General features: G+C 42.4%; 1 protein-coding gene across 3 annotated transcripts in view; it reads right to left on the bottom strand.

Moving 5' to 3' along the window:
- plod2 (procollagen-lysine, 2-oxoglutarate 5-dioxygenase 2) overlaps positions 1–26292 on the bottom strand; it is a 43024-nt gene that overhangs the window by 13660 nt on the left and 3072 nt on the right. For 2 of the 3 annotated variants that reach the window (XM_035142200.2, XM_035142203.2), the window contains exons 1-5: positions 19406–19714; positions 6912–7003; positions 5787–5923; positions 2688–2851; positions 288–400 (exon numbers count right to left, since the gene is read on the bottom strand). In XM_035142200.2, the coding sequence (XP_034998091.1) occupies positions 288–400; positions 2688–2851; positions 5787–5923; positions 6912–7003; positions 19406–19508 (609 nt within the window). In that variant the 5' untranslated portion in view covers positions 19509–19714. Of the gene's footprint in view, positions 1–287; positions 401–2687; positions 2852–5786; positions 5924–6911; positions 7004–19405; positions 19715–26292 lie in introns of those variants that run through there. The other variant, XM_035142201.2, reaches the window with a different exon arrangement.

Raw genomic sequence — 26292 nt, 5'->3', positions numbered from 1 at the left:
CATGGTGCCGGCAAGAAACAAGATGTTTCAGGCTTTAACTCAACCAAACGGCTAATGGTAAACATCTTAAAAAACCAAGGGGCATCAAAACTTGCTTGTCATGTTTAACTACAGCTCTATTGTGGGCCGATCACAGGAATCCTCTGTAGAGCAGACCGTCTTATTTCAGTTCAACCTTCAAGGTGAACGCGGCCACGTAGATCGTAGGGAGGCCACTGAATTGGGACACAGCTACAGTATGTTTACCAGGGATCTATTCAGTGTTGTCGTAGATACAAGATACTTACTCTTTGTAAGGGATCCACGTATATTTTAGTGTAGAAGAGCTGGTCGTCATCGTTGTCATGGAGGTCCCACTGTGAAACTATTCTGTTTATGTACGGGGCACTGCCGATTATACCTGCACGTAATAAACAGAATGAATCACACATGCAGCTGTAAATTATAGGCTGAGAGTTGTTAATAAGGTCGTATAGCTGGCAGGCGCTTGGTGACAATTATACTCTATCTGCGGGCGCCTTAGTCTGAAGACTTCACCCTAGGAAGCTGGAATGCTTCACACAAAGTGTGATTTTTGGCCAAAATCCAAAGCAGGCCAGAAATGTGCAGGGACTTTCCCTTCCCACAGTTTGTCGAGAGAATAGTGTAATGAAGGCCTGTCTGAGAGCTGTAATCTATACATCATAACTGTCCTACAGTGCACTACTCACTGAGCCTCTGAACCAGTGAGCATCTCACACCCTCTCTAAATGTACATTCGCATGGCAACCTCTCCTACTGTTTTCCCTGTCGTCTCCTCGTCTCCTCGTCTTCCTTCTCTCGCTTAAGGTCACTGACCACAGACGCAGATTGCAGGGTTTGGCTATGTCGCTGGTCTATGCCATTTTGCATCCCCCTCATTAAAAAAAAAAAAAGCCTCAGACACTATAAACAAGTCGATGGGTAAACATGATATAATCTAAATGGCAGCAGCGCAAGAAAAGTTAAAAGCAAATCACAACATTTCATGCGATTCGTATTGTCAGCAGCTCGTTCACAAAATGATGGCTTTAAAAACAACAGATCACGGAAAACCCTGGGAAGTGAATTTCTTTTTTGTCACAATGCCTGTGGGAAAAGAAGTCACTGTTCTGCACTGCTCCCTAGTTTCAGGTTATTAGGCTGATCACCTTAAATGAAAGCACAACCTCAGTGTATCTTGATTCTATCGGTCACTCACTCTACTCTGTGACCCAGTGGTGAGTCTCCAGATGCTCTAAAACATTCCCCGATGGTCACTTGGGCAGGATCCATAGGAGCGCGAACAAAACCTACAATTTTATAGGAATTGCGGGACATTCGGGGGGCCAAGACAAATCCACATGTCATGTCAATGACAATGAACGCTAAAAACAGTCTCTGATCAGCCTGAGACAGCTAGGCTCCAATATGGGAGGTCAGCCCAGGCTGATGACCACAGGGAAGGCAGCAATTCAGTGTCCTGAAGAACGGGCAAGGATGCAGCTGTTCCTGTCATTTGAGGATACACTCATCCTTTGTTAAATCCTCCGCATGTACTCAGTGTACAGATGATATACCCAACATGGCAAAAAAAAATCAGGCAGATTCTGTGTCGAAAAGATGCAGAAAAACATAAACGACTCCAGCTGATCCAGAATATAGCGGCTCCTTGTAAAAACCAGCACAGAATTCGAAAACCTCAATAATCCCTTAATAATCAGGCGCAATCATATCATACAGACCTAATAGTAACCATCACCCCACTGGAACACTGCACTCCCAGAATGCAGGCTAACTTAGTCGAGGTTTCTTCCCGCTAAAAGTTTTTCCTTTCCACTTTCGCCACAAGCCTCGCTCATGGGGGAATGTTGGGCCTCTGTAAATAATATTGTAAAGAGTCCATCAGTCCTGTCCCGAGGCCCCAGAGATAACTTCTGCTATGAATTTGCACAATAGAAAGTTCACTTGAGGTCACACTGATTTTGTGCTTTGGAACAGCTCTACATGTGAAGTAGATATATCGAGGAGGAAAAGGAGGATGATCACTAAAACAATGCATCACGAGTGAGAAACGATTGCAGGGAGAGGACAGACCACTGGGAGGCCGCGTTACAGGGTAAATGTACTTCCACAATAATAAAAGTCTGGTGGTTTCATATTCATACACTAACACTGGTCTGTCTCTCCACCACTCTACATCAGTTACAATAAGGGTAGCTGGTGTTTAGCCCGCCCCCTGAATTCCTGTTCGACCTGCAAGTCTTTAAGATTTGACAGCTGTTGGTAGAAGATGTAAACCAACACACACACACACACACACACACACACACACACACACACACACACACACACACACACACACACACACACACACACACACACAGGGAGGTGTTTGGATTTACAAGATTAACACTGATCTACCTCATCGTAAAATCTGTGGCTACCAGACTTTCTCAGTTAGACAATTATTAGAGTCTGGAAGGGTTTGGGCTAAAAATGGGGTTTAGAGTGTGGCTTCATTTAAAAACAATGCAGATTACAACATTATAAAGTGGTAGCAACATGTAACCTGATCATTGAGTAGTTGAGGGTCACTTTTGCTTCCGACAACAAAGTGTTAACATGTCAGGGAGGAGACATTCAACATTCCAGCATTTCCATCATATTTAGAATTTTTTGGAACCCACCTCCAGAGTTGAGGTAGCGTTTCCCACTGCGGACCGAGGGGTACTTGTCAGCAAGTCTCTTATCTGGCCATATCAGTCCCTCTGCAGCGAATAGCACTTTGTGATTGGCCTGCTGGAACTTCCTGAGAATCTCCTCTGGTCCCCCGGCGAAGATAAGATCGTAGCTGAAGGGGAGAAGCGAAATGCGGTTGTCATTTTAGATTTTATCCTTGTGTGACAGTTTTACTAACTTTACCTCAGAGACACAACCTTTGGCTTTGACTTGTTTAAGACAGATAGAGATCTAAATGTAAACAGTGGACATTCTTCGTGAGTGAGCGTTTGTGTCTGCAGGCATTCCTGGACTGCACCGTCAGGGCAATTCCAAAAGGTTCCTGCTGCGCCAGACATTAACCCACAAAGACACCGTGTTGATGCAGGCAGTGTGGTGGCTCCGTGGTGACTTGTTAAAAAGCATTGCAATCACTGAAAGGGCAGATATTTCTGGGATGTGGAAAATCCTCATGTTTCTTTCATTACTTTATGGCGTGAAGTCATCGTAGTAAAAGAGCCGATTCACGCTGGTCCCAGGAATCACTGACGTTTATTCTGCACTAGGGTCTGCGTTCTTGTGTTTCACATTTCAACACACTCACATTCACGTCACATCTTTACACTCGAACAGCTTTTAACACCTCATTTGCTCAGTTTTTCCTCTGAAATCCAACTCCCTCCCTTTCCCTGCTGATTTCTCCAGCTTTGACCTCTTGGCCCGTCTCATCTCTCCTCTGTGTCTCTCACTCACTGTCTCGAGTGTCGGCGACGGGCTGAGCAGCGTTATGGGAGATGATTTACAACCTATGCGATTGGTCTGTAAGTTTCCTGGGCCGCAAACCCAGAGCAATAAAAGCTAGAAATGCTGCACCAGTTAAAATTAAGTTGCTCTGTCAAATTGAAATATTTCTGAATGACTAATAGAATATAATGCTGAGTCCGAATGGGACCGGGGGGCTGGGTCTGGACCGCTGTCCGCCTACGAGTGACCTTGGATAAATACACACACCAGTTTACATAAGGTTCCAGAAAAAGCAAGACTCCTCCTTTATACAATCCGAGCCTCCTCAGTCCAACATGTTACAAGAAGAACGGAGTCAAACGAACATCCAGCGTTGGCTCTTCTGTGTGTCCACATGTGGCCGACACATGTTCATACAAGAACCCACTGTCGCTTGTTACCTCATCAATCACAGTTACTGCTCCAGCAAAAAAAAAAAAGGACCCGCAATCCAAAACAGAACATTGATTTGATTAAACAAGAGTTTAAAAACTTAATTACCAGACAATAATGACCAAACTGGCTTGTTTGACACTCTCTCACTTATTGAGTGTGGAGTTTCTTTCCATTTTTTTACTCAAGAGTGTGGTTATTTTTTCGCGAGCATCATTTCTTCATTTCACTTTTAGATTCTGTGATGATTTCCCTCAAAACCTCCTCCTCTCTCTCTCTCGAATACCCACTGCTCTCACACACACTGTGTGGTGACAGTCGAGGTCTGGGTCAGGATGGCTGAGCATGTGTGTTTATGAACTTTTCCCGTTCATAAACTCTGACACGCAGACATCGCCATCCATTCAGTTGTTTGTTACCTAGCAACAGTGTTGGCGTAATTATGTGTAAATACCACTTGAAAGCCAAGGATGTATTCACCATGACACAGATATAATTAAATTCAAGGAAAAACCTTTAAGGAAAATAATGGCACCATTAAAATAGATTTTCTCCCCGAGATCTTAGATTTGTGTGTATGTTGTGACGTTTTCATTGGTCCACGTCAAACCTGCCATTTTATTGGTTTGGTCATTTCACAAAAACCAAGAGCAAGAGCAGAAATCTGCAGAAATCAGATCAGTATTCAGACCGACTCAAACTGAAGCACAGGACATTTGTGCAGGAACAGTTTATTGTGGCTGAGTGCAGACAAACAGCTTTGAGCACAATCAGAGCATTTTATACATAACACGACTTTTGGTTTTTAGAGCATAACTGAACACTCAGTAGAAACCATCTAATTGAGACTCAACTCAAGAGTTAATTTGTGTTTTAAATCAATAGCTGGCAGGACAGAAGCCAGCGTAGAGTCTAAAGCTGCACTGAGTGTCCTTCTGCAAACACTGCTCTAATGGTTCCTCTGACAGATAAAGATAACAGAGATGTTATCTTTTCCTCTTCATTTCTGGAATTCAGCACATGCTCAGAAGTGCAGTCAAATATTTCAGCTATCAGAAGGGTTGAGGAGTCAGAGCTGCTTTATAGATTTTATATATAGAATACACACAATTGTGTCATCATCTCCTGTGTCAGATCTTATTTATTACACAACAATCACTTCCACTGAAAGAAAAAAAAAAAAAATATTCCAGTAACCTGTTTCAGGGGTGTGACACCTTTGCAAGTTGTGTCAAGCTACAGTAAGTATAATCATCTCCTGTTCAATTAAGGATCTATGACCTTCCAAGCTGTTATTATCCCAAATCACTCTCATTACCTCATTCAAACTTTCCATCGGCCGTGACAAATCCTAACTCAGCCACCTGCACGTGAGCATTACTCTCCTCGTATATTTGCTGATGCTCTGTAATGATCACTCTGCATGAACGAGTGGAGGAAGCAAAGCAATTATTACAGGCTGCCATAGTGAAAATGAGTTTCACTTTAAATACATAGACCTGCGCTGTAATTCATTGTGATGGATTCATTTTGTTATGGTAGTAGCTGAACATCTCTCAGAGAAAGAAAATGAAAAAACACAGAAACACAGAAAAATGATATAAATCAGATTTAGTGTTTATATATATATATATATGTATATTTGTTGGCTGCAAAAATGATGGTCATTGAAAATAAATACTAATCCAATCAGATAAACAAGGATTAATTTAAGCTTTGAGATGAATATTTAATCTTTATGCTGAAGAAATGTCCTCAATTTCGTGAAGTTGAATTACAAAAAATGTCAGATTATGAAGAAAATGCTGAAATTACCTGACGACAAAGAAAGAAGGGGGGCACGTAAAGGTAAATAAAACAAACTTCAAAAACATCTTTGGTTGTCAACGTACCTGTCCACGGACAGGACAACGAGATCCTCCTGGTCAGCCAGAGCCTCCATGGCCTCCTTCAGTAGTCTGACTTTTTGCCCTCCACCGATAGAACGACCCACATCTCCGCCCTTCCACGCCTCTCCCATTCCCAACACCTGAGACATAAAACATGAAGGACAAGTTGTGGAGAACTGACGTGAACTGGTCTGACACCAAAAATCCCCAAAAGGAAGCTTTGCAGTGATTAAACAATTCTGTTTTCAAAAAGGATTTCACTCATTTTTCAATATGCAAGAATCTTCAAAGACCTTTTCCGGAATTAAGGGGGCGTGAGTTTGGCCAGTCCAGTGATATCACCAAAATTACCCTTGATTCAAGGGGAAAATAGGTCAAAGAATCTTGTCTGGACAATGGATCCGTTATGCTATCCAGTCCACTGATTGCTAGAATGACTCACTGTGTTCACTCCTGTCTGTAAAAGCTGCCAGAACAAACTTGTAACATGCCCATGAATAAAACACACACACACAGACACACACACACACACACACACACACACACACACACACACACACACACACACACACACACAGAGGTGATTGGCGAGAGAAAAATATGAAGGTTGGAGTTTACGATAACCTCATGGGTCCAAATTACTTGAGGCGTTGAGGAAACACCTGAGTTGTTGGGGTTTGCAGGTGTGTGTCTGCAGGAGGTGGAATACAAACTGGGGAGGAGAGATCTGAGGAAACGTGAGCAGGCCATGAACTCGGCGCCCCACGCCACAAAAAGCAATGTTTTTTTTATTTTACCGTTGCTTTTTCGACCACATAGGGGAATCTGCGCCCACACTCAGCAGCGTTCGCTGTAAAGTTCCTTTTGCAGCTTGCCGCACTTCACTGTTTCCCTTAATGGGCCTAATCAATCTTGTGAATTGTGTTTTTCAAAAGAAAACATTTGGCTGCCGTGTGTGTGTGTGTGTGTGTGTGTGTGTGTGTGTGTGTGTGTGTGTGTGTGTGTGTGTGTGTGTGTGTGTGTGTGTGTGTGTGTGTGTGTGTGTGTGTGTGTGTGTGTAGCATTGTATGCTGGGACAAACTGCCCATTGGTGGATGTGATTTTGGAAGAGGAGAAAAGGATCCTTACCTTCACAGTGTAGTTGAAATAGTTTGCGGACTGCATAAAGCGGAGGAAGCCATCTGTTTCCTGTGTCGCTACGGTTAAGACAAGCAATTTTTCTGAAAGAGAGAGGAGAGCACATTTCCACAGCTGATTACAGGGATTTGGGAATATCCTGTTTCAGCAGAAAACTTGTGACCTCTTTAGCTGTGAATTCAGCTTCATGCATATATACCTATTTTAGATTATTTAGATTTATACCTCAGTGAAGCGAGTTCCATGTAAACCTCAGACCTAAGTCAACAAACTGGTAACCATTCGGTTTGGGCTTCCGAGGAACAGAACTGTAGTTTTAATTGGATTCAAAAACAGAGGAGTATATTTTAAACCTGGACTCGATGGTTTCTATCTTCTTGGGTTAAAGGAACTCCCACAAACCTCCAGGACATTTCCAGTGGTCATGAGTGCTGAAAGTCTGAGGTTTCAGGACGGGTTAGACCATATACGAATTAGCACTGAAGCTGTATGTGAAGCTCGAGAGGCAAGTTTTCACTTCTTCTGTTCACAGGATGTAGCTTTGATCAGAGCGGCGGCGGCGATCTGTGGCCCAAGGAGGGAAGTAGTTCTGGTTCGTAAAACACTATTATAACATGTGGGTGGGGAGGGGCACTAATTCCTCCCCAGCTGTGAACAGATTATTTAAAAATGTGCTAAATGTTGTTGTGTGTTCGTATTTTCTACAGACCAACAAAAAAAGTTGACAACGCTTTAATACGACTTCAAAAGGCACTTGAAGACTAATCTTGCTTTTCATGTTTGCAGAGCCGATCTGCTTCCTATTTAATATGCAGCACTATGTTCCAATAAATCCCCTTGTAAATTATTTACTATCCTTCACTGGCGAGTAGCGTTGGAAGCGTGAGAGGAAGCATAGGGGCTGAGTAAAGGCCTCGAAAAGACCTAATCCAAAGTGCACTCTGCCCATGAACACAGCTCAAGAGCTGACGTTACACCTTTGGAGTAAAAAAAAGATTAACACATATTTATTAGTTCATTTAATAGCAGTTTTTATGAGCCTGGAGTGTGTGGATTATTTGTTTTGTTGACTCCACAGCGAATCTCACCATGTACGAAACAAATAAAGCTATAACAGATTACATTTCAGATATGTGACAGTATGTAATGACTCCCCAGAAATGAAGCCAAAGCATCTTGATCTGGCTACAATATAGACCATATACCCCGTCTCCTCCAAGTTAGCAGATGGGACATGGGTTCAAATTTTTGAACAGATCATTTTCTAGTAAGTTTTCTGGTAAGTTTAATAAGTTATTTTAAATAACAGGTTGAAACGTCATGATTGACAGCTGACTCGTGATTGCGATTGCGAGCATATGGGGCGGGACTTCGATACCCCCACTCCATTCCCCTGATTTGGTATGGCACAGACTCTGGCTCCGAAAGACGTCGGTGATGCAACATCGCTCGTATTTGGGAATATTTTGGCTTCACTTCTTGATAGTGGGAGGAAGTGGAGACGTCCATCTTTATATACAGTCTATAAGTACAACCCGACTCACTCCCACTGGTCATGCAAAGCCTCCGCGGCGGCCATGAAAGGGAAAGTTATGGCACACGAGAGAGAACAAATATGTTGACATAGTGTCTGAATATATACCAGACATAGACCATCTGTGTGGATGTTGAAACGTTGGACATAAAATCAAGTTATGGTGTATGTGTCTTATGTTACATTGGAGAAGTGAACGATATATAGGCGCCTTTTCATTTTATCCAAAATCATCGACCTCCCACTCACTCCTCCGCACTAAAGTACATTACAAGCAGCTCTTTTCTGGCTTTTCCTATCATTGTGACTTAGCCATTCTCTCATCCCAGTCTAGCCTGTGGCCCTGTCATGGCTCTAATAGCCATTCCAGCACTGCTGTGACACAGACTTTCTTTTTACAGGTTGGAAATAGTTCCCCCCCCCCCCGTCCGCCTCCAGCCTCACAGCTTCAGATGGCACATGTCCTGTTTTGTTTAATTTACTTTATTTTCTTTCCTTTCTCTTTCTGTCTCTATTGACACATGTAAAGCATCTTGGGTCTCTTGAGAGGCGCTACATAAATTCAAGTTATTACTATTATTATTGCAAAAACTGGTCAGAATTAGAACAACATAAGTTTCACATTAGCGCAGCATGGTGGAATGGAAAGCCTGCTTTGTGCCACAGGTGTGTCCTTGTTCTTGTACTTGGCTTGAAGGCAGGAGATGATGGAGTGGAGTGCTGGGAGCGGACGGTGTCTCGTACATCTGCGAAATACATTTTCCCTGCTGGTTATTTTAATGGTTACATGAGAATTTTACAAGCCCCCTATTTCCCTACAACAGCATGTTGTACAACCTTCTACTGCTAAACATAAACAAGTGTTTTTGGCCTGAAAGAGGACAGATTAAAAGTCAGTGCTCAGCTTGAATCTGTGACATAAAAAAACACAAATCAATCCTGAAATCTTTGTGTAGTTTAGGACTCTGAACTTCAACAGCCACATGAAGACATTTATGGGATCAGCCGACCATCGCATGTAAAAATGAGACGAGGACAAATGATGCCTGTCTGAACTAAACACAGAAAAACTAGCTCATGTGTTTATCGTCAGCAGGCGAGACTGTTACAACTGCAGCTCATCCAGAATGCTGCGGCCAAAAGTCCACGACAAGATCAAGAAACTACAACACAACACACCGGTTCTTAAAATCACTGCACCGGCTTCCTGTGAGTAAAAAGAATGGAGTTAAAAAACACTATACTTGTCATCCCTGATTTACTCGAGTGCTGTGAAGCATCCAACCCTGCTCAGGTCACCTGGGACAGGTTTCCTCAGCGTTCCCAGAATCAAAAGCAAAGCACTTTTCACTCCCCCCCCCCACCTGTGAAACAAGCTTCCTGACAACACGGGGTCTGCTAAACCTGTCAGTGCACTTACATCAGGGCTTGAAACCCTATTGTTCGCTGAGGCTTAATAATAAATGAGATACTTTTGTATCTTTTGTCTGTTAATCTATTTCCAACTCATTTGTAAATCACTTTGAATCAGCTTGTGTCCAGATGGTGCAACAGAACCGGAAGTAAACTTGCTTTACAATAGACTATTCTGACAAGATGCAGATACAGCTGCTATTCCCACTGTGTCACATAGGGAATACTTTTATCAATAACAATCCACAGTTTAGATCATAGTGCAGCACGGTGGTCCAGTGATTAGCACCATCGCCTCACAGTAAAAACTTTCTGGGTTCAAACCACAGACTGTGTAAAAAAATGTGTCCAGAAGTGAAGCCAAAATAACTCGGATACGAACGCTGCCATCTTGCTCCTATATGACGTCATCTAATGTGAATTTTGACATTTTAGAGAAGGCATCTAAAGTGCATCCGGCCTCCAGGGGCTAATTGGCTTCACCTTTGGGGAGTAGTCATGCCGTCCATCTTTAGATACAGTCTATGGTTTGAACTCTTTCTCTTCATTTTCTTTATGTCCTCGGGGAACTCTTGCTTCCTCCCACAGTCTGAAGAGGTTTAAACGTAAAGGAACGTGAGAGTGAATGGATTTTTGTCTCTATGATGGCGACCTGTCCGTGGTGTACCTTGCCCCTCGCCCAATGTCAGCTGCGATTGGTTCCAGCCACCCCGCGACCCTCAAGCGTGGATGGGGAGAGTTTCAGTGGAGTCTCAGTGGAAAGTATTCTCATGCCTCAAGTATTTTCTGCTGGGATCTCTTGGCGTGAATCGTTTGCCTTACATAAGGCTGTGATTACATACAGGAAATATGTTTTGTATATGTGTGCAATGAACTCAACTCACTTGACTTTTCTCTTCCAGTAAATCCTTCACCAACAGCTTTGTTTGTATTTCTGTGATTTAAAGCAAATGGTGAGCTGGGTTTAAATTCTCTAAACTACGCTTTTCCTTCACTGTCATTCTCGTGATAAAAAACCACAAACACAAACACAGACTTGCTCCTGATAACAGAGAAACAGCCTGACACCAAACCCCCCCGTGATCCCTCTGTGACTTCTCTTTGACCTCATGGATCCACACACTTTCCTCTTGTGTAAACATGCAGTCCACATGAGTGCATCCCAACAAGCAGCTCCAGCATAAATACAGCCTGGGGATGCAAACCTCCTCGGATTGACATTTTTATTTGCTACTTTACAAGCGTTGCATTAACACTCGGGCAAGTCTCCCTAGTTCTGAACCCAATTTCTAGTGGAAAAAGACTCCCTCAGAATTCACAGCGGCCCCCGTGTGAACAATGAGGCTGGAGTTCTTGGCTGCGTCTCACAACATTGCCACCAAATACAGCTCAAAGTGCCAAGGGGATAATTATGATGTGTCAATTCACTGCCGAGCTGAGGCCATTTATCTCTGTCTCTCTCCGTCGTTTTTGTGTTACATTAAACTGCAGGTTGACAATAAGCTGATCCCACTCCAGTTTTTGATTAGGGCTTTCCATCACTTCCTGGAAATCCTCTTCTAACAGGTTTGGCACGCTGTTTTCCGACAGATTGCTGAATTGCACATCTAACAATGGATGAAGGCTGAAAGGGAACTGACCTCGCACACTGTAAATGTATAGGTGCCAATTTTTACTCAAAACAAACCCCCTGGCAGATCATTTTCTCCCCAGCCTTCATCCACACTTTATCTTCACACAGCTAACCTTAACTAATATTCACCATCTCCAAAATGTGCACTTTCAGATGCTGCATACAACTTTAACAGAGCACTGATTTTACAACGTGGTGTAATAAAAGGAGATGAGGTTTCTTCCAACAACACTCTCTCAGGTCTCAAGTGGAAAAGGAAAACTAATCTCAACTATATTTCTAGTCTTTAAAAGCTGATTTTCATTCTCTATTGAAATATACAGTATGTGAACCAAATGCTGCCAGAGAGGTTCAGAAAAGCAATGAAAGAACTGAACCACATTATGGTCTGGAAAAATGTTCACTGCCACTATATAGTATACAGTATTACTTGGAACTATAGGCAAACATATGTAACACTTTAAAGCCATAACCTCAAACATATATCGATGGTAACTCTATATATTGATATATCTTTATACCGATATAAATCTTTATACCGATATAAATCTATATACCGATATTTCAGTCACTAATGAAAATAAGATTTGGCAATGTTTCTTAAGATGTCATAATCAAACCCTTATAACAAGAAACAAGAAAACAAGAAAATAAATTTCTGTTTGATATTTTCTGTTTACCTATAAAATATATTATAAATAACTACAAATAAAGACAAAACACAAATACAACTAAATATATAGAACTAATAATATATATATGAGAAACTTCTTTTTAATCTTTGGAATCATAAAAAGACACTGATTTGCTTATTCTGTCAAAAAAAAATTGTGTTGTCACGTCTTATCCATTCTACTTTAGAAATAGCGACAGAAGTCAAGAGGCCATTTAGGCTTTTTCATGCAACATGCAGGCCTAATATCAATTTATTGTATAAGTTTGAATTGTTTTTGTATTCAGACTCGTTACAGAGAAATGGGAATGAGCCGGGGTGTTAATGAGATGAGATTCCTGCTGCTCAGATTCATCAGCCGGAGAGAAAACAGTTGGAGGACAACAAAACAACACATTTTCTGTCTGTACACAAATGCCCGATGCCAGATGTCCAGTTCTCTTGAAGTGTTTTTTGACGTAAACAGCATAATTACAGGAATAATGAAGGAAAGCTGAGAGACACTCATAAGGAGAAGCTTCTAGACAGCCGCGATTTCACAGGATGAGTGTGTAGTCAGAGTAAATACAGCATGTGCTCTTGTCAGTACTGTATGAACAGCCCACAGAGGGGGGGGGGGGAGGAATGTAGCCCGGTACAGTGCTGCCGTTACTCTTCTCCAAGAATGGGCTTGGACGCAGAGTGGTCTTTCCCTCTGACGCTCGCTGTCTGTACCACATGCGGATCAGCCGTCTAGGTAAACTTTCACACTTAGATGAGCAAAAGTCCTGACTCACTGGCTGGTGCCGAGCTTAAGTAAGCATTTCTTGCAGAACGTAAAGAGGCATCGTGGGAATGTGCCCTGGCCTTGAACGTAAGGATAACAGGATCTTTCCTCTTTTGACGAGACATTCCTGGACAGCGAACACAGAGCCCCTGCTCTATTTTGGTCATCCAAGTAAATAAACAGTTTTTCACCTGTAAGTCTCACACAAAGAAAGAAAGAAAGAAAAGTGTGGGGTCAAAGGGAAGTGCAAGTTGTTGAGTCATTGGCCAACTGGGCTCTTTTCTTTTTCTTTGCTGTGTCTGATGTGTTTTCTTCCAACCGTGAAACCGATAACAACAGCAGAGCTAGCTTGACTGAGGCTGCCTCTGATCTCTAAGGAAAGCAAGAAACAATCCGGTGGCAGGTGGAAAAAGAAACGACCACAAGTCACCTCATCCAGACTTTCATTTTAGGATTGCACAATGTGAGGCTTTTGCTTGAGGAATTTAACTTTACATTTACTTTTAACTCAAGGTTTCCTGTGTGTTTCTTCCCGGCTCATAAAATAATGAAAGGAGACGTCAGGATCACAGTACACAGCGAGAGGTAAGACATTTTTAAAAATGTGTTTAATGAGTTTAACAGCCTCCCAGGCATTGACATTTCATTGACGGGCCCCTGAGCTTTGCCAAATTTCGACACTGACTCAAACTGCCAGGTTGTGCTGCTGAAACGTCTTGTGTTGCTGAAACAAACTGAAACCCATCTCATTAACAACTTTCTCTAAAAGGGAACGTTTCCTGCCATGTTGCATAAGAAGAGATTTATGGGACAGGATAAGATTTGATGACGATACTGCTGTTGCGTCATGTAGGATTAGCCAAACGCCCTTTTTCCAGGATTTAAACAAGTTGCTTTAGTTCACTTCAGTTGCTTAAGTCAGTAAAAGGGATGTCACATTGTTTTCACACTGTTGATTGATGCCGCTTCTAGCCGGTTATACGGGAGAACAATGTGTTGGCCAACCCCGATGGAAATCAAATGTGTTTACATCTGCTCTGAGTAACCACGGTGGAAGGTGGGGTTAAAAGCCAGCTGCCGTACAGGGTTTGACATCTTTTAAATATGGTGATAACGGCCAACACGTTCAAAGTCAAAACCTCATATGTCACTTTCTGCATAAAGTGGGTTTGCCTGCTGGGTTGTTGATTCCAGATAAAAAAAACATCTGTATATATTGTGTGTGTGTATTGGACTGAATGTATATATATATAAGAGGGATAAACACAGACGCAAATCTCTTCTTAGTCCAATACATTTCTTTAACTGTTCAGTCCTCACATACAGTTTCCATCATCCCTTCATTTCTCAGCCCTCAGCTATAACAGAGACGTTTACTACACAACCTACAGTAACTGTGTTTTGTTCTAGCTATAGAATACGTCAGACTTTTAGTGTAATCAAAAGCTGCGTCAGTATAGAAATAGCATTGTTGATATGTAAAAGACAGGAGCCTCCTGACATGCATATGTTCCTTTTCAGCTACAGTAACAAATACTATGGTCCTAACCAAGGCCAATACTCCATGTGGATATAATTAGCCTTAGGCCACGTATTTAAACATCTTTATTAAAAGGAAATCAATTGAGATCAGGAGGATTGTTTAGCTGCGAATCAGAAATAATCTCTGTCCATACTAACACACCTGAAAATGCATCACATAGCCATTTACAAACTAAACCAAGGCATGGACTGTTTCCACGTCTCCATTTTAAGGGGTTTAGAAAACCTCCAGAGAAGCATGGATGCCAAGTGTAAGCATTAGCAAGAGGGAAATCTGTGGATGTTGCCTTAGTAACCAGATTCAAGGGATGCATACACAAAGGACTAGAAAACCAAACAGCTCTGAGATTAGCTGGTTGGACATCATTTTAGCTGCCCACCACGGGGACTGAGTCGAACTCCCCATGAGTGATAAAACACACCATTTCCACAACACCAGGGCAGCGTAGTGCATCTACAGATAGAGGGTGTGTTTTCAATTACATGTGTTAAACCACAGGCCCTTCAGCCTTAGGATGTGGCACCATGTCACCAGCACTGAGCCAGGAAACAATTTTGAAGTCTCGTCACACGTCATTTTAAATGAAGAACAGTTTAATTACTTTATCCAAAACAAACAAACATTGTAATGTAGAAAAAACTCTTTAATTTCATCTGGTTTGTGTCATGACCTTTCTTGTTGGGTTATGTTTACAGTTTGGACAGTCGTTTCCTCTGTCGGCCACACTCTGCGTTTTAGTGATGCACATTAAAACATTCTTTGTTAACAGGAACACACCTGGTTTATTTTAACAAAAACACAATTAAGAGCTTACCACAACAGTGTGCTTTGGTTTGTTTTGCTTAAATTAATCGGATTGGAAATGCAGAACACACTTTAATGATATGAGCTATTGTGTTTTGATCTTATTTCCTGCAGAGGTGATCTGAATCAAGTATATGCATGTGCAGCCACATGCTGCTTCCTTGAAAAAGCTCCTGTTTCTACCTGGAGAGTGAATTGAAACAGCTTTTTAAAGATTAAGCACTGAGCTGCTCCCTGAAGAGCATCGTCTGGGATCTGCATGTTCCTCCCAGCTGGCTAATTTGTTTGAAGTGGTGGAGGAAGTAGAGATATAAAGACAAAAATGTACAGAAGTAAAAGTAAAACATTAAGTTTTCTACATGATTAAATGTAAATTCTTTTAAATTTTAAGTATCTCGGCCTCTTTCAAATCTGTTTCCAGTGATGCTGCTGCTGCTGGAGGCGGGGTCTAAAGTTACCTGCCCGCTCTGATTGGACCAATACCTCTGTCTTTATTGATTACTCTCAAACAGTATTTTTAAAACTATGTGAACATGTAACATAATGCATTGTAAAAGTTAGTAAATAAATCTACTCAAGCAAAGTTCAAATACATGAACAATGTACCAAAGTACAGTACTGAAGTGAAAGTACATCCCACCCCTGGTTTCCAAATCCTTTGCTGATTAATGCATGTACAGTTACTAATGATAACAGCTCAAAACAAAGCTATGAGTTGGATGAACATTAGGAATTTTGAACTTTCTGACCTCTCAGCTGTATCAATATGAATTTCAGCCAAAATAGCTTTTAAAGATCAGCAGCTGCTCAAATCCCTCTTCCAGACATTCATTATTTAGACAACCTCTATGTTCGGACCATGATCCTGACAAGTCCACTGCTGAAATGTGATCTGTTTTCAGTGCATGTAAGTGTTGCATCCTGGGAAATCTGCTGCATATCCTGCTGTTGTTATCGGTTTCACGGTTGGAAGAAAACACATCAGACACAGCAAAGAAAAAGAAAAAAGCAGACAACACAACACATCTGGCTGAAACGGAGGCACGGAATCAACCTTGTGGGGATAAAGTGACAATGTTCTGAGGCGTGATTACAGCCTTTCCCTGCCAAAAGGGTTTGTTAGTTTGTTACACTGGAATTACAGGCAATAGAGAGCGCTATTATCCAGTATATAAGTCCCGGGCAATCTAAGGTGGAGTTTCCTTTTCTTTCTCTGTAAAACGCTGCCTGTTGACATGTCAGTGAAGTCTGGGAAAGGTCTCATCCAAAGACGCCAATTCCACAGGACAGACCACATCATCATGGTGTTTGTCCCAGGCTCCTGTAAACATTTACCCTGAATTACGCCCCAGTTACTGTCAGGAATACAAGTGTTTTCACCAAGTGAATAATAACTCTGTGAAATGTCGCTGCAATAAAAAGAGCAGTGAATCCTCCGGGGGCCTGTTTTAGATCAACTTCTACCGTTTTCACATCGTGATATCTTGAGGTTCAGCAGACCTAGAAAGTCCCTGAGTAGAACACACACCTCAACCTAGACCCAACTGTCCCATTAAACCAACATTTAAACACTCAGATATCAGTCCTCAAAATATATACCTGATTTGTTTAATCAAGATCCATTAATTAATACCTGCATGGAAATTGGAGAAAATGACTAAATAAATTCCTGGGTCCACCTCTTCTCTTATGTTTTGTGGATATGTATTCATTGGTTTTTGTGTAATCACAACACACAACATACTATGGACACGTGAAACGTTTTCCTGAATTAACCTGCACACCGATATTAGAAAATATCTGTTAAAGCAACACGTATGATAGAATTGAATCCAGAGAAACGTAGCCGGCCGACACACACAAAAAGATCTACACGTTAAATCCGCTGTGGACTCTGCTCACACAGTCAGTCAGCAGCCAGTGAAAGGCTCCTTTCAGAGGGCTGGACCGTCTGACTCCACACCACCCAACTTTTGTAACTTTCCAAAACGGACACACCAACAGCCACGTCTGCTGTTCACTGTGCACAGCCACTGACCAGGTGCTTGGAGGTGAGGAACGGGTAGAGCTCTGCATTTCTGTTAGACCCCCCCATCCCCTTCACTGCTGAATATCACTGTTCACATCTGTGCTGGAGAGAAGGTATCGAGCCTGAAACAACAGTGACACACTCCCTTCCTCTCTTCCCACAGCTGGCAGTCAACATAGATAAGGGAATTTGAATACCTGTGTTACATGTCATGTAAATGGTTTCCGTGGATCTCATATTGGTGTCGCACTCACCACTGTGTGTGCTTTGTAACACCCTGTCACTATGGCGACCAACATCTCGCCCCACCCAAAAGTAGAGTGACTCTATGAACAACCTGGTGGATGACAGATAAGCTGACGTCTTTCTAAAGACTCCCACTCAGGCCTTAGAGCAGCTGGACGAGAGTCACAGCGATCGCACCAAGTCCTTCAAACTGTTTGCCTCTCGTGTTACTTCTAGTTTTCTCTGGAAAATACATTAAAAAGATGGAAAAATGACTCATGAAGTTTGATACTCCACGATGCTCACACACCATATGGTGGGTGTTGTGCATGAGTGTGCCTGACGTCAGGAACCTGATTGGTCTACAAACGTCTGATAACTGGTGGACACTGTTTTGTCATTATGACGCAGTTAAAACGTTTGGCTCATGTTTTCATCAGAAGGAAGAAACTAAAGACCTTCTGCACTTCCTCTGAAACATGCAATGCCTCCTGAGCCTCGATCTTGTCTGTTTGGCAATTTTCATTCAACTTTTTGCAAGGTGGAAAAATGCAAAAGTCTACTTTTATGATAAACCTAAAAACCTTCGCCGTAAACATGGCACCTGATAAAATCCCCAGTGAAAGCAGCTGCAGTAGAGCAAACAAAACGGAATGTGACCCAAATAAACTACTTTGATAGGAGGTCATTAAATGTTCATTGCATTCAGTCTGCATGGTCACATAAAGCGAGAACGTTTCCATTTACTGATTTTGTCCAAATCCTCTTTATTTTGTGAGGTTTTGTATTCCCTGCCTTACGTGAATTCAGAGAACATTCACGGTTCCCCGGTGATATGATCCTTCCAAGAAGTTGGAAGCTTCTCGCAGGCAAACATTTTAACGCTCGTAAAAAAGTTTAAAGTGGCTGCTTTGTGGAGGACACCCAGCGAGTCCTCCAGACCGGAGGACAATACAGGAGCCTGTGTGGAGAGACTGGGAGGGGGGGGCAGCTGCTGTGCCCTGATGATGGCACACAACAAAATGCATCTGTGGGTTAGAAGCAGATTTCCACACATCCACACTTTTTTTCACAAGATGCAAAGTGACAAGGGCTGTGTTTTACTGAAATGATTTTAGGAAATTAAGAGCAATTTAGCCACAGCAACATGTTAACAGGGGAAGACTTTTCACACAAGTCAATAAAAGTGTGACACATTGCTGCTGCTGCCTTGGGCGAGCACGAATACGTACTTTATTCTATAGGTCTGAGCAATCAGCGGTAAGAGCCGGTTGCGCTTGGCTCTGCTCCACCAGCATAAAATTACAACTGGTTAACGACTCCTGCGCTGGGTTTTTTACGCACGTAATTGTTTGTTTAACATAAGCGTCAAATACTAATGGATTTCTTGCGCATCCTGACGTTGAGTAAATCATGTCTTGTGACTGACAGTTCTGGTTTACTCTTGGATGCACAAAGCTGAAAAAAGGGGGCGAACAAGCGAAAGTACTCGACTGGAGTTGGAGTTACTTCCAACGGGCTGACATGTGTTCACAAAGCGGACTGTGCGCAGCCAAACAACATGACATAAAAACGGGATTGTGACAAACCGCAGACGGTTCTTTTGTGTGGGGCACCATCATGTAATTTTACGCGCTGGCACGTCGACTGTGCAATCTGCAACTCCTGTACAGTAACATGATGTAAAGTAAAAACATCCCTTCCACTTTCCACTCTTGGCACAGAAGTTTGGAGATGTTCTATAAAACGCGCAAAAGCTGTAAAAGTGTGATGTCACTTCGTGCGTAATGGGAGAAAAGGCTGGCCGGTGTGAAACCAGACTGGCAACAATAGAGAGAAAGTTTTGTTTTTTAATCGAATCTTACCTTTAGGAATAGACGCAGCAGTCTGAGGTGAGGCGCTGGAGGAGAGAGACATTGCAAACTTCATCCAGCATGAAAACACAAAGCAAAACGTGAGGTACTCCATAGCTGCGGTGCGTGTTCCCGGACACGGAGCGCCTGGCTGGGTCACCGACTGGACTGTTGCCTCTCAGACCCACAGCAGCGGACAGCACCAACCCTGGAGGGTCGTGATGTAGCCGGTGGCTCTCGCGATATTAAAGTAATACAGGGAAAGTGGAAGGGGGGTGGGGGAGTGTTTCCTCGAGGCTGCTCTCTGTGCGCCGCTGCAGGCTGGGGTCCTATAAGTACTGCAATTCACAGACATTAGAGCGCAACAGGCGTGGCTGCTTAATTGCAACTGCAGCCACTTGGGCTCCTGGTGGAGTCACAGCCCCCAAAGAGAGAGAGTGAGAGGAGGAGGAGATACAGCACGAGGAGCAACAGAGAAACGCACTGTGTGTTTACGCATGTGGGCTACGTGCGTTTTGGTGAACTGTTGAAAACGCCACATCAACACTCATCACAGTTTGTAGTTATGATATGTCATGGAGACCTGGTTGGTTGTTGGACCAATCAGAAAAGAGCTGCGGTGATGTCAGGGATATCACACACTCCAATTTATTCTTTAAGAAGTGGAGTTTATGACTAAAAAAATACATTATTTATGAAAAATTAAAGAGATATTTTTAGTATACATACAACAGTTCACTTACTTCACACTGATGTGCTAAAATAGTTATGTGATATCTGCCTTGTGTGTGAGTAGTTTGCGTTTTTTGGTGTTAAATGTGTAGGTTGTCAGTTCTAGTCCCACAAAGCCGGCTCCCCAAGAGTTAGCCATCCATCATTTGCCACAGCTCTGACAGTGATTGAACCCTTCATATAGTCCACACGTGCACACACACACAGCAATTTGTTTTTGCTCTAAATTTAAAGTTTTTGCCACTTTTGTTTATTCTTTACTTGCCTGTAAAGTGCGGGGATGGGATAGTGTGGACGTGCTGCAGGAAACACCCCTCAGGCCAAACCTAGAATTTGTCTTCCACATCATGATCACAATACATCAGGTTTAATTATCAAGCCTAAAATGACTTCTTCAGAGATCTGGGACGCGGAACACAGAGAAGTTGGGAGGCCGAGCCTGAGTGACTGTAAGCAATTGTGTTACTTTCCACATCGAGGATCTGCCAAGGTCAGCGTGATGTAGATTTCTGCTTGTACGGACACTGGTTCCAAATTTGCATGAACTGAAAAACAAACATGGGCTCTGAATTTAAAGAGAGGCTGCACGGAAAAAAGTTCTTCCTCGCTTTGCAAACAAATGAGTAGATGTAAATAGAATGTAAAAAAGGAGGGACTGCTGCTGCCCTCACTGCTTCAGTTCATCTTTAACAGCAGACAAAGCAGCTCTTCTTTGCATGGAGGGGATTTGGTTTGAATCAGGCAGCACAACATGCACCCTTCAAGGAATATATGAACTATATCAACTATGCATGTGGTCCACCATGGAGTATAATTTAGGGTAAAGGTGAATATATTGTTGCGTGCATGTAAAATTGCACAGGCTACAGGTGGGTGTGGGGTATGTTGCACTGAATTAGCAGCTGTGTATGTTCTGCACAAGCCCCCCTGCCAATTCTCTATGACATAACCATGGCAACACCTACATCCTGCATCAGATGTGTGTAACTCGCGGCTCAGATGCAGAGGTTTGGTCCGATCTTTGACGTTTTGAGGAGGTGTTGGTTAGGCGTTTGATAGATAACAGTATTCACACCTGACACTGGGATGTTTTGTGCAAAAGTGAAGCTGAGCACAGCTGTATTTCCCCCCCACTGACCCACCTGTTGGCTGTTAAATATCCCTCCTGCTGGCCCCCTCCCACTGAGCAACAGCTCCTGTCTAACAGCACTGCACTCACTCTGCAGTATCTGCTCTGAAGAGACGTTTTCAGGCTCCTGAGTGTTAGAGGTGGAGTAAAACTACAAAATCACATCTTAAAACTAACGTTCAATGTATAAGGCTTTATTCATTATTATAAAATTGTTCACATAACATACAGTAGTTCCCCTGTCCCTGTTTTAATGATGTGTATGAGGCGATCTAGCATGAATATGTCTCTATACTGGCAGTGGGAGAAGTATTCAGATCCCCTCCTTAAATTAACCACAATGTAAAACTACTCTCTTGCAGTAAAGCTTTGCATTTATTAATAGAAAAATGTACTCACTGTGTAAGCTGTTCCTGTTCAGAGAAGAGTAATATATGTTTAATGTGCATTATTTTTTTATTTACTTCCATGCACAACTGTGTTATAAAAAACCCCAAAAGTGTAAAGAGAAAATAAACAACTTGCTATAATGTAGAATGTAAACATGAATGCACATTGTTTTACTTATGTCTGTAAATTAATCATTTTCATAGCAGCAATCGTAACTGCAGATACCGATATGTCTGCAAAACCGCTCCAATTGCCTTGCATTCATTTTTTCAACATGGTGATGTATGTAAGACAAGATTTGAATTTTAGTCAAATGAACCATTTCTTAATAAAACAAGGGAATAACGATCCTCTTCTGAACCACTGGTCGACCTAAAGCTCTGGACATTCAGATAATATTAACTCTACTGTTACACTTCATGGTCTTTATCTGAGGCATTTGACCACACAATTGAAAACTAATGCAAATAAGAGCTAATGATGGAACAATTAAGAAAATGTATCAACTGATGATTATTCTCATCTGTGTTAATCATTTGGTTTTGTAAATTGCCACAAAAGAGTGAAAATAAATCCCTTTACAATTCTCCAGAGCCCTCGGCCTTCACTGTGCCGACACGTTTTTAATTCACCGTGAGAAAAATAAACGTGCAGCGCAGCAGGTAACCCTCCTCTTCCTAATGACGGTACATGTGTGTGTGTGTGTGAGAAACAGTCAAGTTGCAGATGCCATAGCTGCTCACCTACAGCTGTGTACACACACACACACATGAGGGAGAGATGATGAGGAAAACAGAAACCAGACGTTAAATCCAACTTCCATTTACCGTCAGATTGTATCTGTGTCTCCCCCCGTGCTCGGCTGACCTTGAAACCAACACTTTGTCTCATTTGCGTCTCCCTTGAATTATTAGGAGGAACAGACTTGCCCCTGTGGCTCAATCCATCCTGGCGAACACTTTGCGTGGCACTCTGTGACTGCTGCCAACGCCCAGACTGTTTAACTAAATGACATCACCGGGCTCGTGGTTTTAAATGCAGGAGTAGAAGCACTACTTCTTTTTTTTTTTTTTGTGCAAGATAAATTGCTTCTCTCCACTGGGGCCCTGTTAACCTTGAGAACGTAGAGCCGTGCCAGAAAACTCAACACACACAAGTTGACTTGGGCATCAAACATTCCTACTGTAATCCAGCATGCAACACTAAAGTGAGCGCATTATTACGTGTGTCTACTGTAACTGTATCTCAAGTTGAAACACTCTCACCCCAACAAAGGACATTCTCCCCATTGTGAAACCATGAAGACAAACACAAATCAAGTTAAAAAACGGAAAAAAAAATGCCTGTGCAGCTTTACAAAGGTATCGACTTCCCCCAGCTGGAAAATATAAGTGTTTGTGGTACAGAACCTCATGTTGCATCTTGGCAGCGCGTCACAGGGAGTGTGCTGCGTCTCGCTTCAGCTCACTGGCTCAAATCTGAACACCCTCCAAATATTTAGAAAAGCTGGAGAAACGTCCTCTGGGTTTGATTACACTCTGACAAAAATTGTATATGTTACGCTGGGAGATGTCGCCATTCGGTTTAGTCGTACATCTTTTTAAATTGTGATTTTTTTCGGTGTAGTTTTGTGAATATGCAGCAGTGGCACTGATGACGAGGGTTCAAATGACTTTTAATCACACAGAAATGGGGAGATAGAGCAAACAGAAGCTGGGAGTGCACATCTGGATGAGCAGCCACACATGCACAGACCTTGGACCACAGCGAGCCTGTTTACCAACATGCACAGACAGCCCTGACGGTTGGAAACCCTCCTACCGCTCAGGTGGTTTGTCCTCTCCCTTGCCTTTTTTATTTAATTTAGCTTAATTTCCGAGCCAAATAAAACACACAAGCCTCCCCTGTCCTCAGCATCACAGACTAAAAAGACTAAACAGTGTTTGCAGCTTCCTGACGACAGCAGACCGGCGTCTATTTCTGGCACAGTTGTGGAGACAGTGGGTTTGCAGGCGCTGTCTCAATTTAATCAAGCTGAAAGAAGAAACAGATGATTCTTTAGCGAGACTGGGAAGCAGATGCCCGATATTGAACGTAAAAACTAGGAATTCTATTGAGGAAAACGAAGGAATAAAAATAACGACACATGGGAAAGTGAAGAGGAAATTGCTCCTGTATTTATCCAATGATTTGCAGGACTCCTACCATCACTGGTTGTGGGTTTATAATCTAAAAACAATGTGTTGTCCCTGCACTGCCTCAGGCCGTATCGCAACCAAAATCCCAGAAGTGTCAGTGGTTGAGCCCCACCTTGGACATCTTAACTCTATTTTTGACTCAACCCTCTATTGGTGGCATGGCCGGATGGTTTTGCAATTGCACGGGTGAGTCACAAATCCTGGAGTCGTGGTCCCCATCAACCGTGCCGGAGAAACCACAATTGCGCAATGATTGTAAAAGAATAGGTTTTTATTTTTAAACCCAAAAGCTTTGATCGTTCCACAGGAAGTTTAATTCGGTCGATGGAAAGGACGCTCGTTTCCTCCGCGCAGCTCATCTTTCCATCATACCTTGGACCACTTCTGTCTACGCCAGCTCCTCTTATGAGGCCGGGGGGGGGGGCATCCACTGGCTCGTGGTGTGGTCCAGGGTCTTGTCATCAACAGCTCATTTAATCTTAGACCAAAGAGCTTTTAACAAGCACAGCAGACTAGATTTTTAATGTCACCCCAGTGTCTGGCTGCAGAAGGGGAAAGGGTTTAGACGAGAATTAATTCACTTTGTTCACAGGCGGTCTTTCATCTATTGTTTCATACTGAGCTAACTACAGAGACCTGAGCAGCAAGTGACTGTAAAATGCTGAAGGAAAGTTGGAGATTTTTTCAAACCTGTGCGATTTTGGGCTCCTGTAAATTTGCATCTCCACTGATTCCACCTTTTTTCTGTTTAGGGCAGTGTTCCTTGGAAATTACACGTAATGAGCTTTTTTTTCTTGGCCTTTCATTTGAATGTCATCATTAGGCGGCCATGTTAAAAACCACAAGGCTCCAAAAATGTACCAGACGTAGGTCGAGGAGAGAAGGCGTCTAAAGTAAATGAATCATGTCCTTCCAGTGCCACTTAGTGAAGTAATATAGTTATAAACAACTTATTTGATTTGCAGGGTATTATTTTGAAGAAACTTAAGTATATGCCAAGGAGTTTGTGCTTTTACTCCTGTTTTTTGGTTGTTTGGTTGGATAGTTGGTTGGTTGATTGTTTTCTTTGGTTGGTTGGATGTTTTTTTGTTTGATTGGTTGGATGTTTAGTTTGACATAATTATTCTACTGAACCGAAATTGGGCTTAGAAAGAACCCATTAAGACCAATTGCTTTCGTTAACATTGAGAGAAAGGGCATTTTTTACATTTTGACAAATTACCAATATATTTATCCAAATAAAAATCTTGATCTAGTGGATTTAAAAGGGTTTCATGAAGGGACTCTTGGGCTTTGGCGGATGAATAAGCTCCAAGAGAGCCTTTCCTTGTAATTTCCTGTATTTCGATTCACAGATAATGATTTTGAAAGTACAAAGAGCTGGGTGACGTCTTTCCAATGCCACACAGTGACTGGGAGGAGACTTGGATACCACTGACTGGGACTGGGATTTGGTCCGTGTGTTCCACATATTGTTGGCAGTTGCTGCTAAATGATTAAAAATCAGGTTTTTTGGTCAGATTTCAGTTAAATATTGTAAAAAGTCAATGTCTCCTGCATCAACTCAGTGTTGTTGTTTTTTTTATACTGAAACATTGATCATTTTGCTAAATTGGTAAACAAATGAAATACTTAAACTAATTGTTTTCTCATCCCGTTCTGTGGAAAACAATCTGATTAGCAGTTTATTTTCTGCATGACACGTTTCCCAAAGTAAATACATTACGGATGAGCCTCTTGTTTTAGGAGCCAGTGTCTCCGGTCTCTGCCGTCTTTGATTTGTTCTGAGCTAAGCCAGTGTTAAACCAAACAAACAACCCCCCCCATTATATATTACATCTGCTGTCTGTCCCCCAGTCGGGTGTTGTGTGGTGTTTTCCCTGGCGACGTTTGCACAGATGTTGCTTTAGCCCATTTGTTTATCTCAAGTGGGTTTATGGCACAGATACCAGAAATTCCAGTAGGTTGTTGGGAGCCAACAGTGGTCACCATTAACAATGAGCAAACACTTCTCAGTGTGGGACCCACCGACAGACGCTACTGTCCTTTCTGTGCCATGTTGGACAGAAACAGGGTTTAAACACGGGTCACACTCACAGGAAATAGTCACCACGCCTGCTTCAATCACAGAAGCAAAGTTATTAATGCTGTTGTTTGTTTGACTTCAAAGTAACTGGTGTAATGAATCGTGTCATTTTTAAAGACGCCGCACAACAGAGAGTGATCACACAGTTTTACGAGTTGCACAACTTTAATATGATTCTAATTACAAGGGGGGAGTCCATGAAATGGGGTGTAAGCAGAATCCCACATTCTGTAGCCGGGAGTACAAAACATCTGTGTTTTTCCCAGACTGGGATGTCGCAGCCAGCAAATCATCGCAGGGATGACATCAGCCGTATCACTGTGTGGCCTCTGCGTTCAATTCATTCCAAAGGACGAGTGCTGCT

The sequence above is a fragment of the Hippoglossus stenolepis genome, chromosome 19 (genome assembly GCF_022539355.2).
Source record: "Hippoglossus stenolepis isolate QCI-W04-F060 chromosome 19, HSTE1.2, whole genome shotgun sequence".
Taxonomy (NCBI): domain Eukaryota; kingdom Metazoa; phylum Chordata; class Actinopteri; order Pleuronectiformes; family Pleuronectidae; genus Hippoglossus; species Hippoglossus stenolepis.
This window is presented reverse-complemented; position numbering and strand designations above follow the sequence as displayed.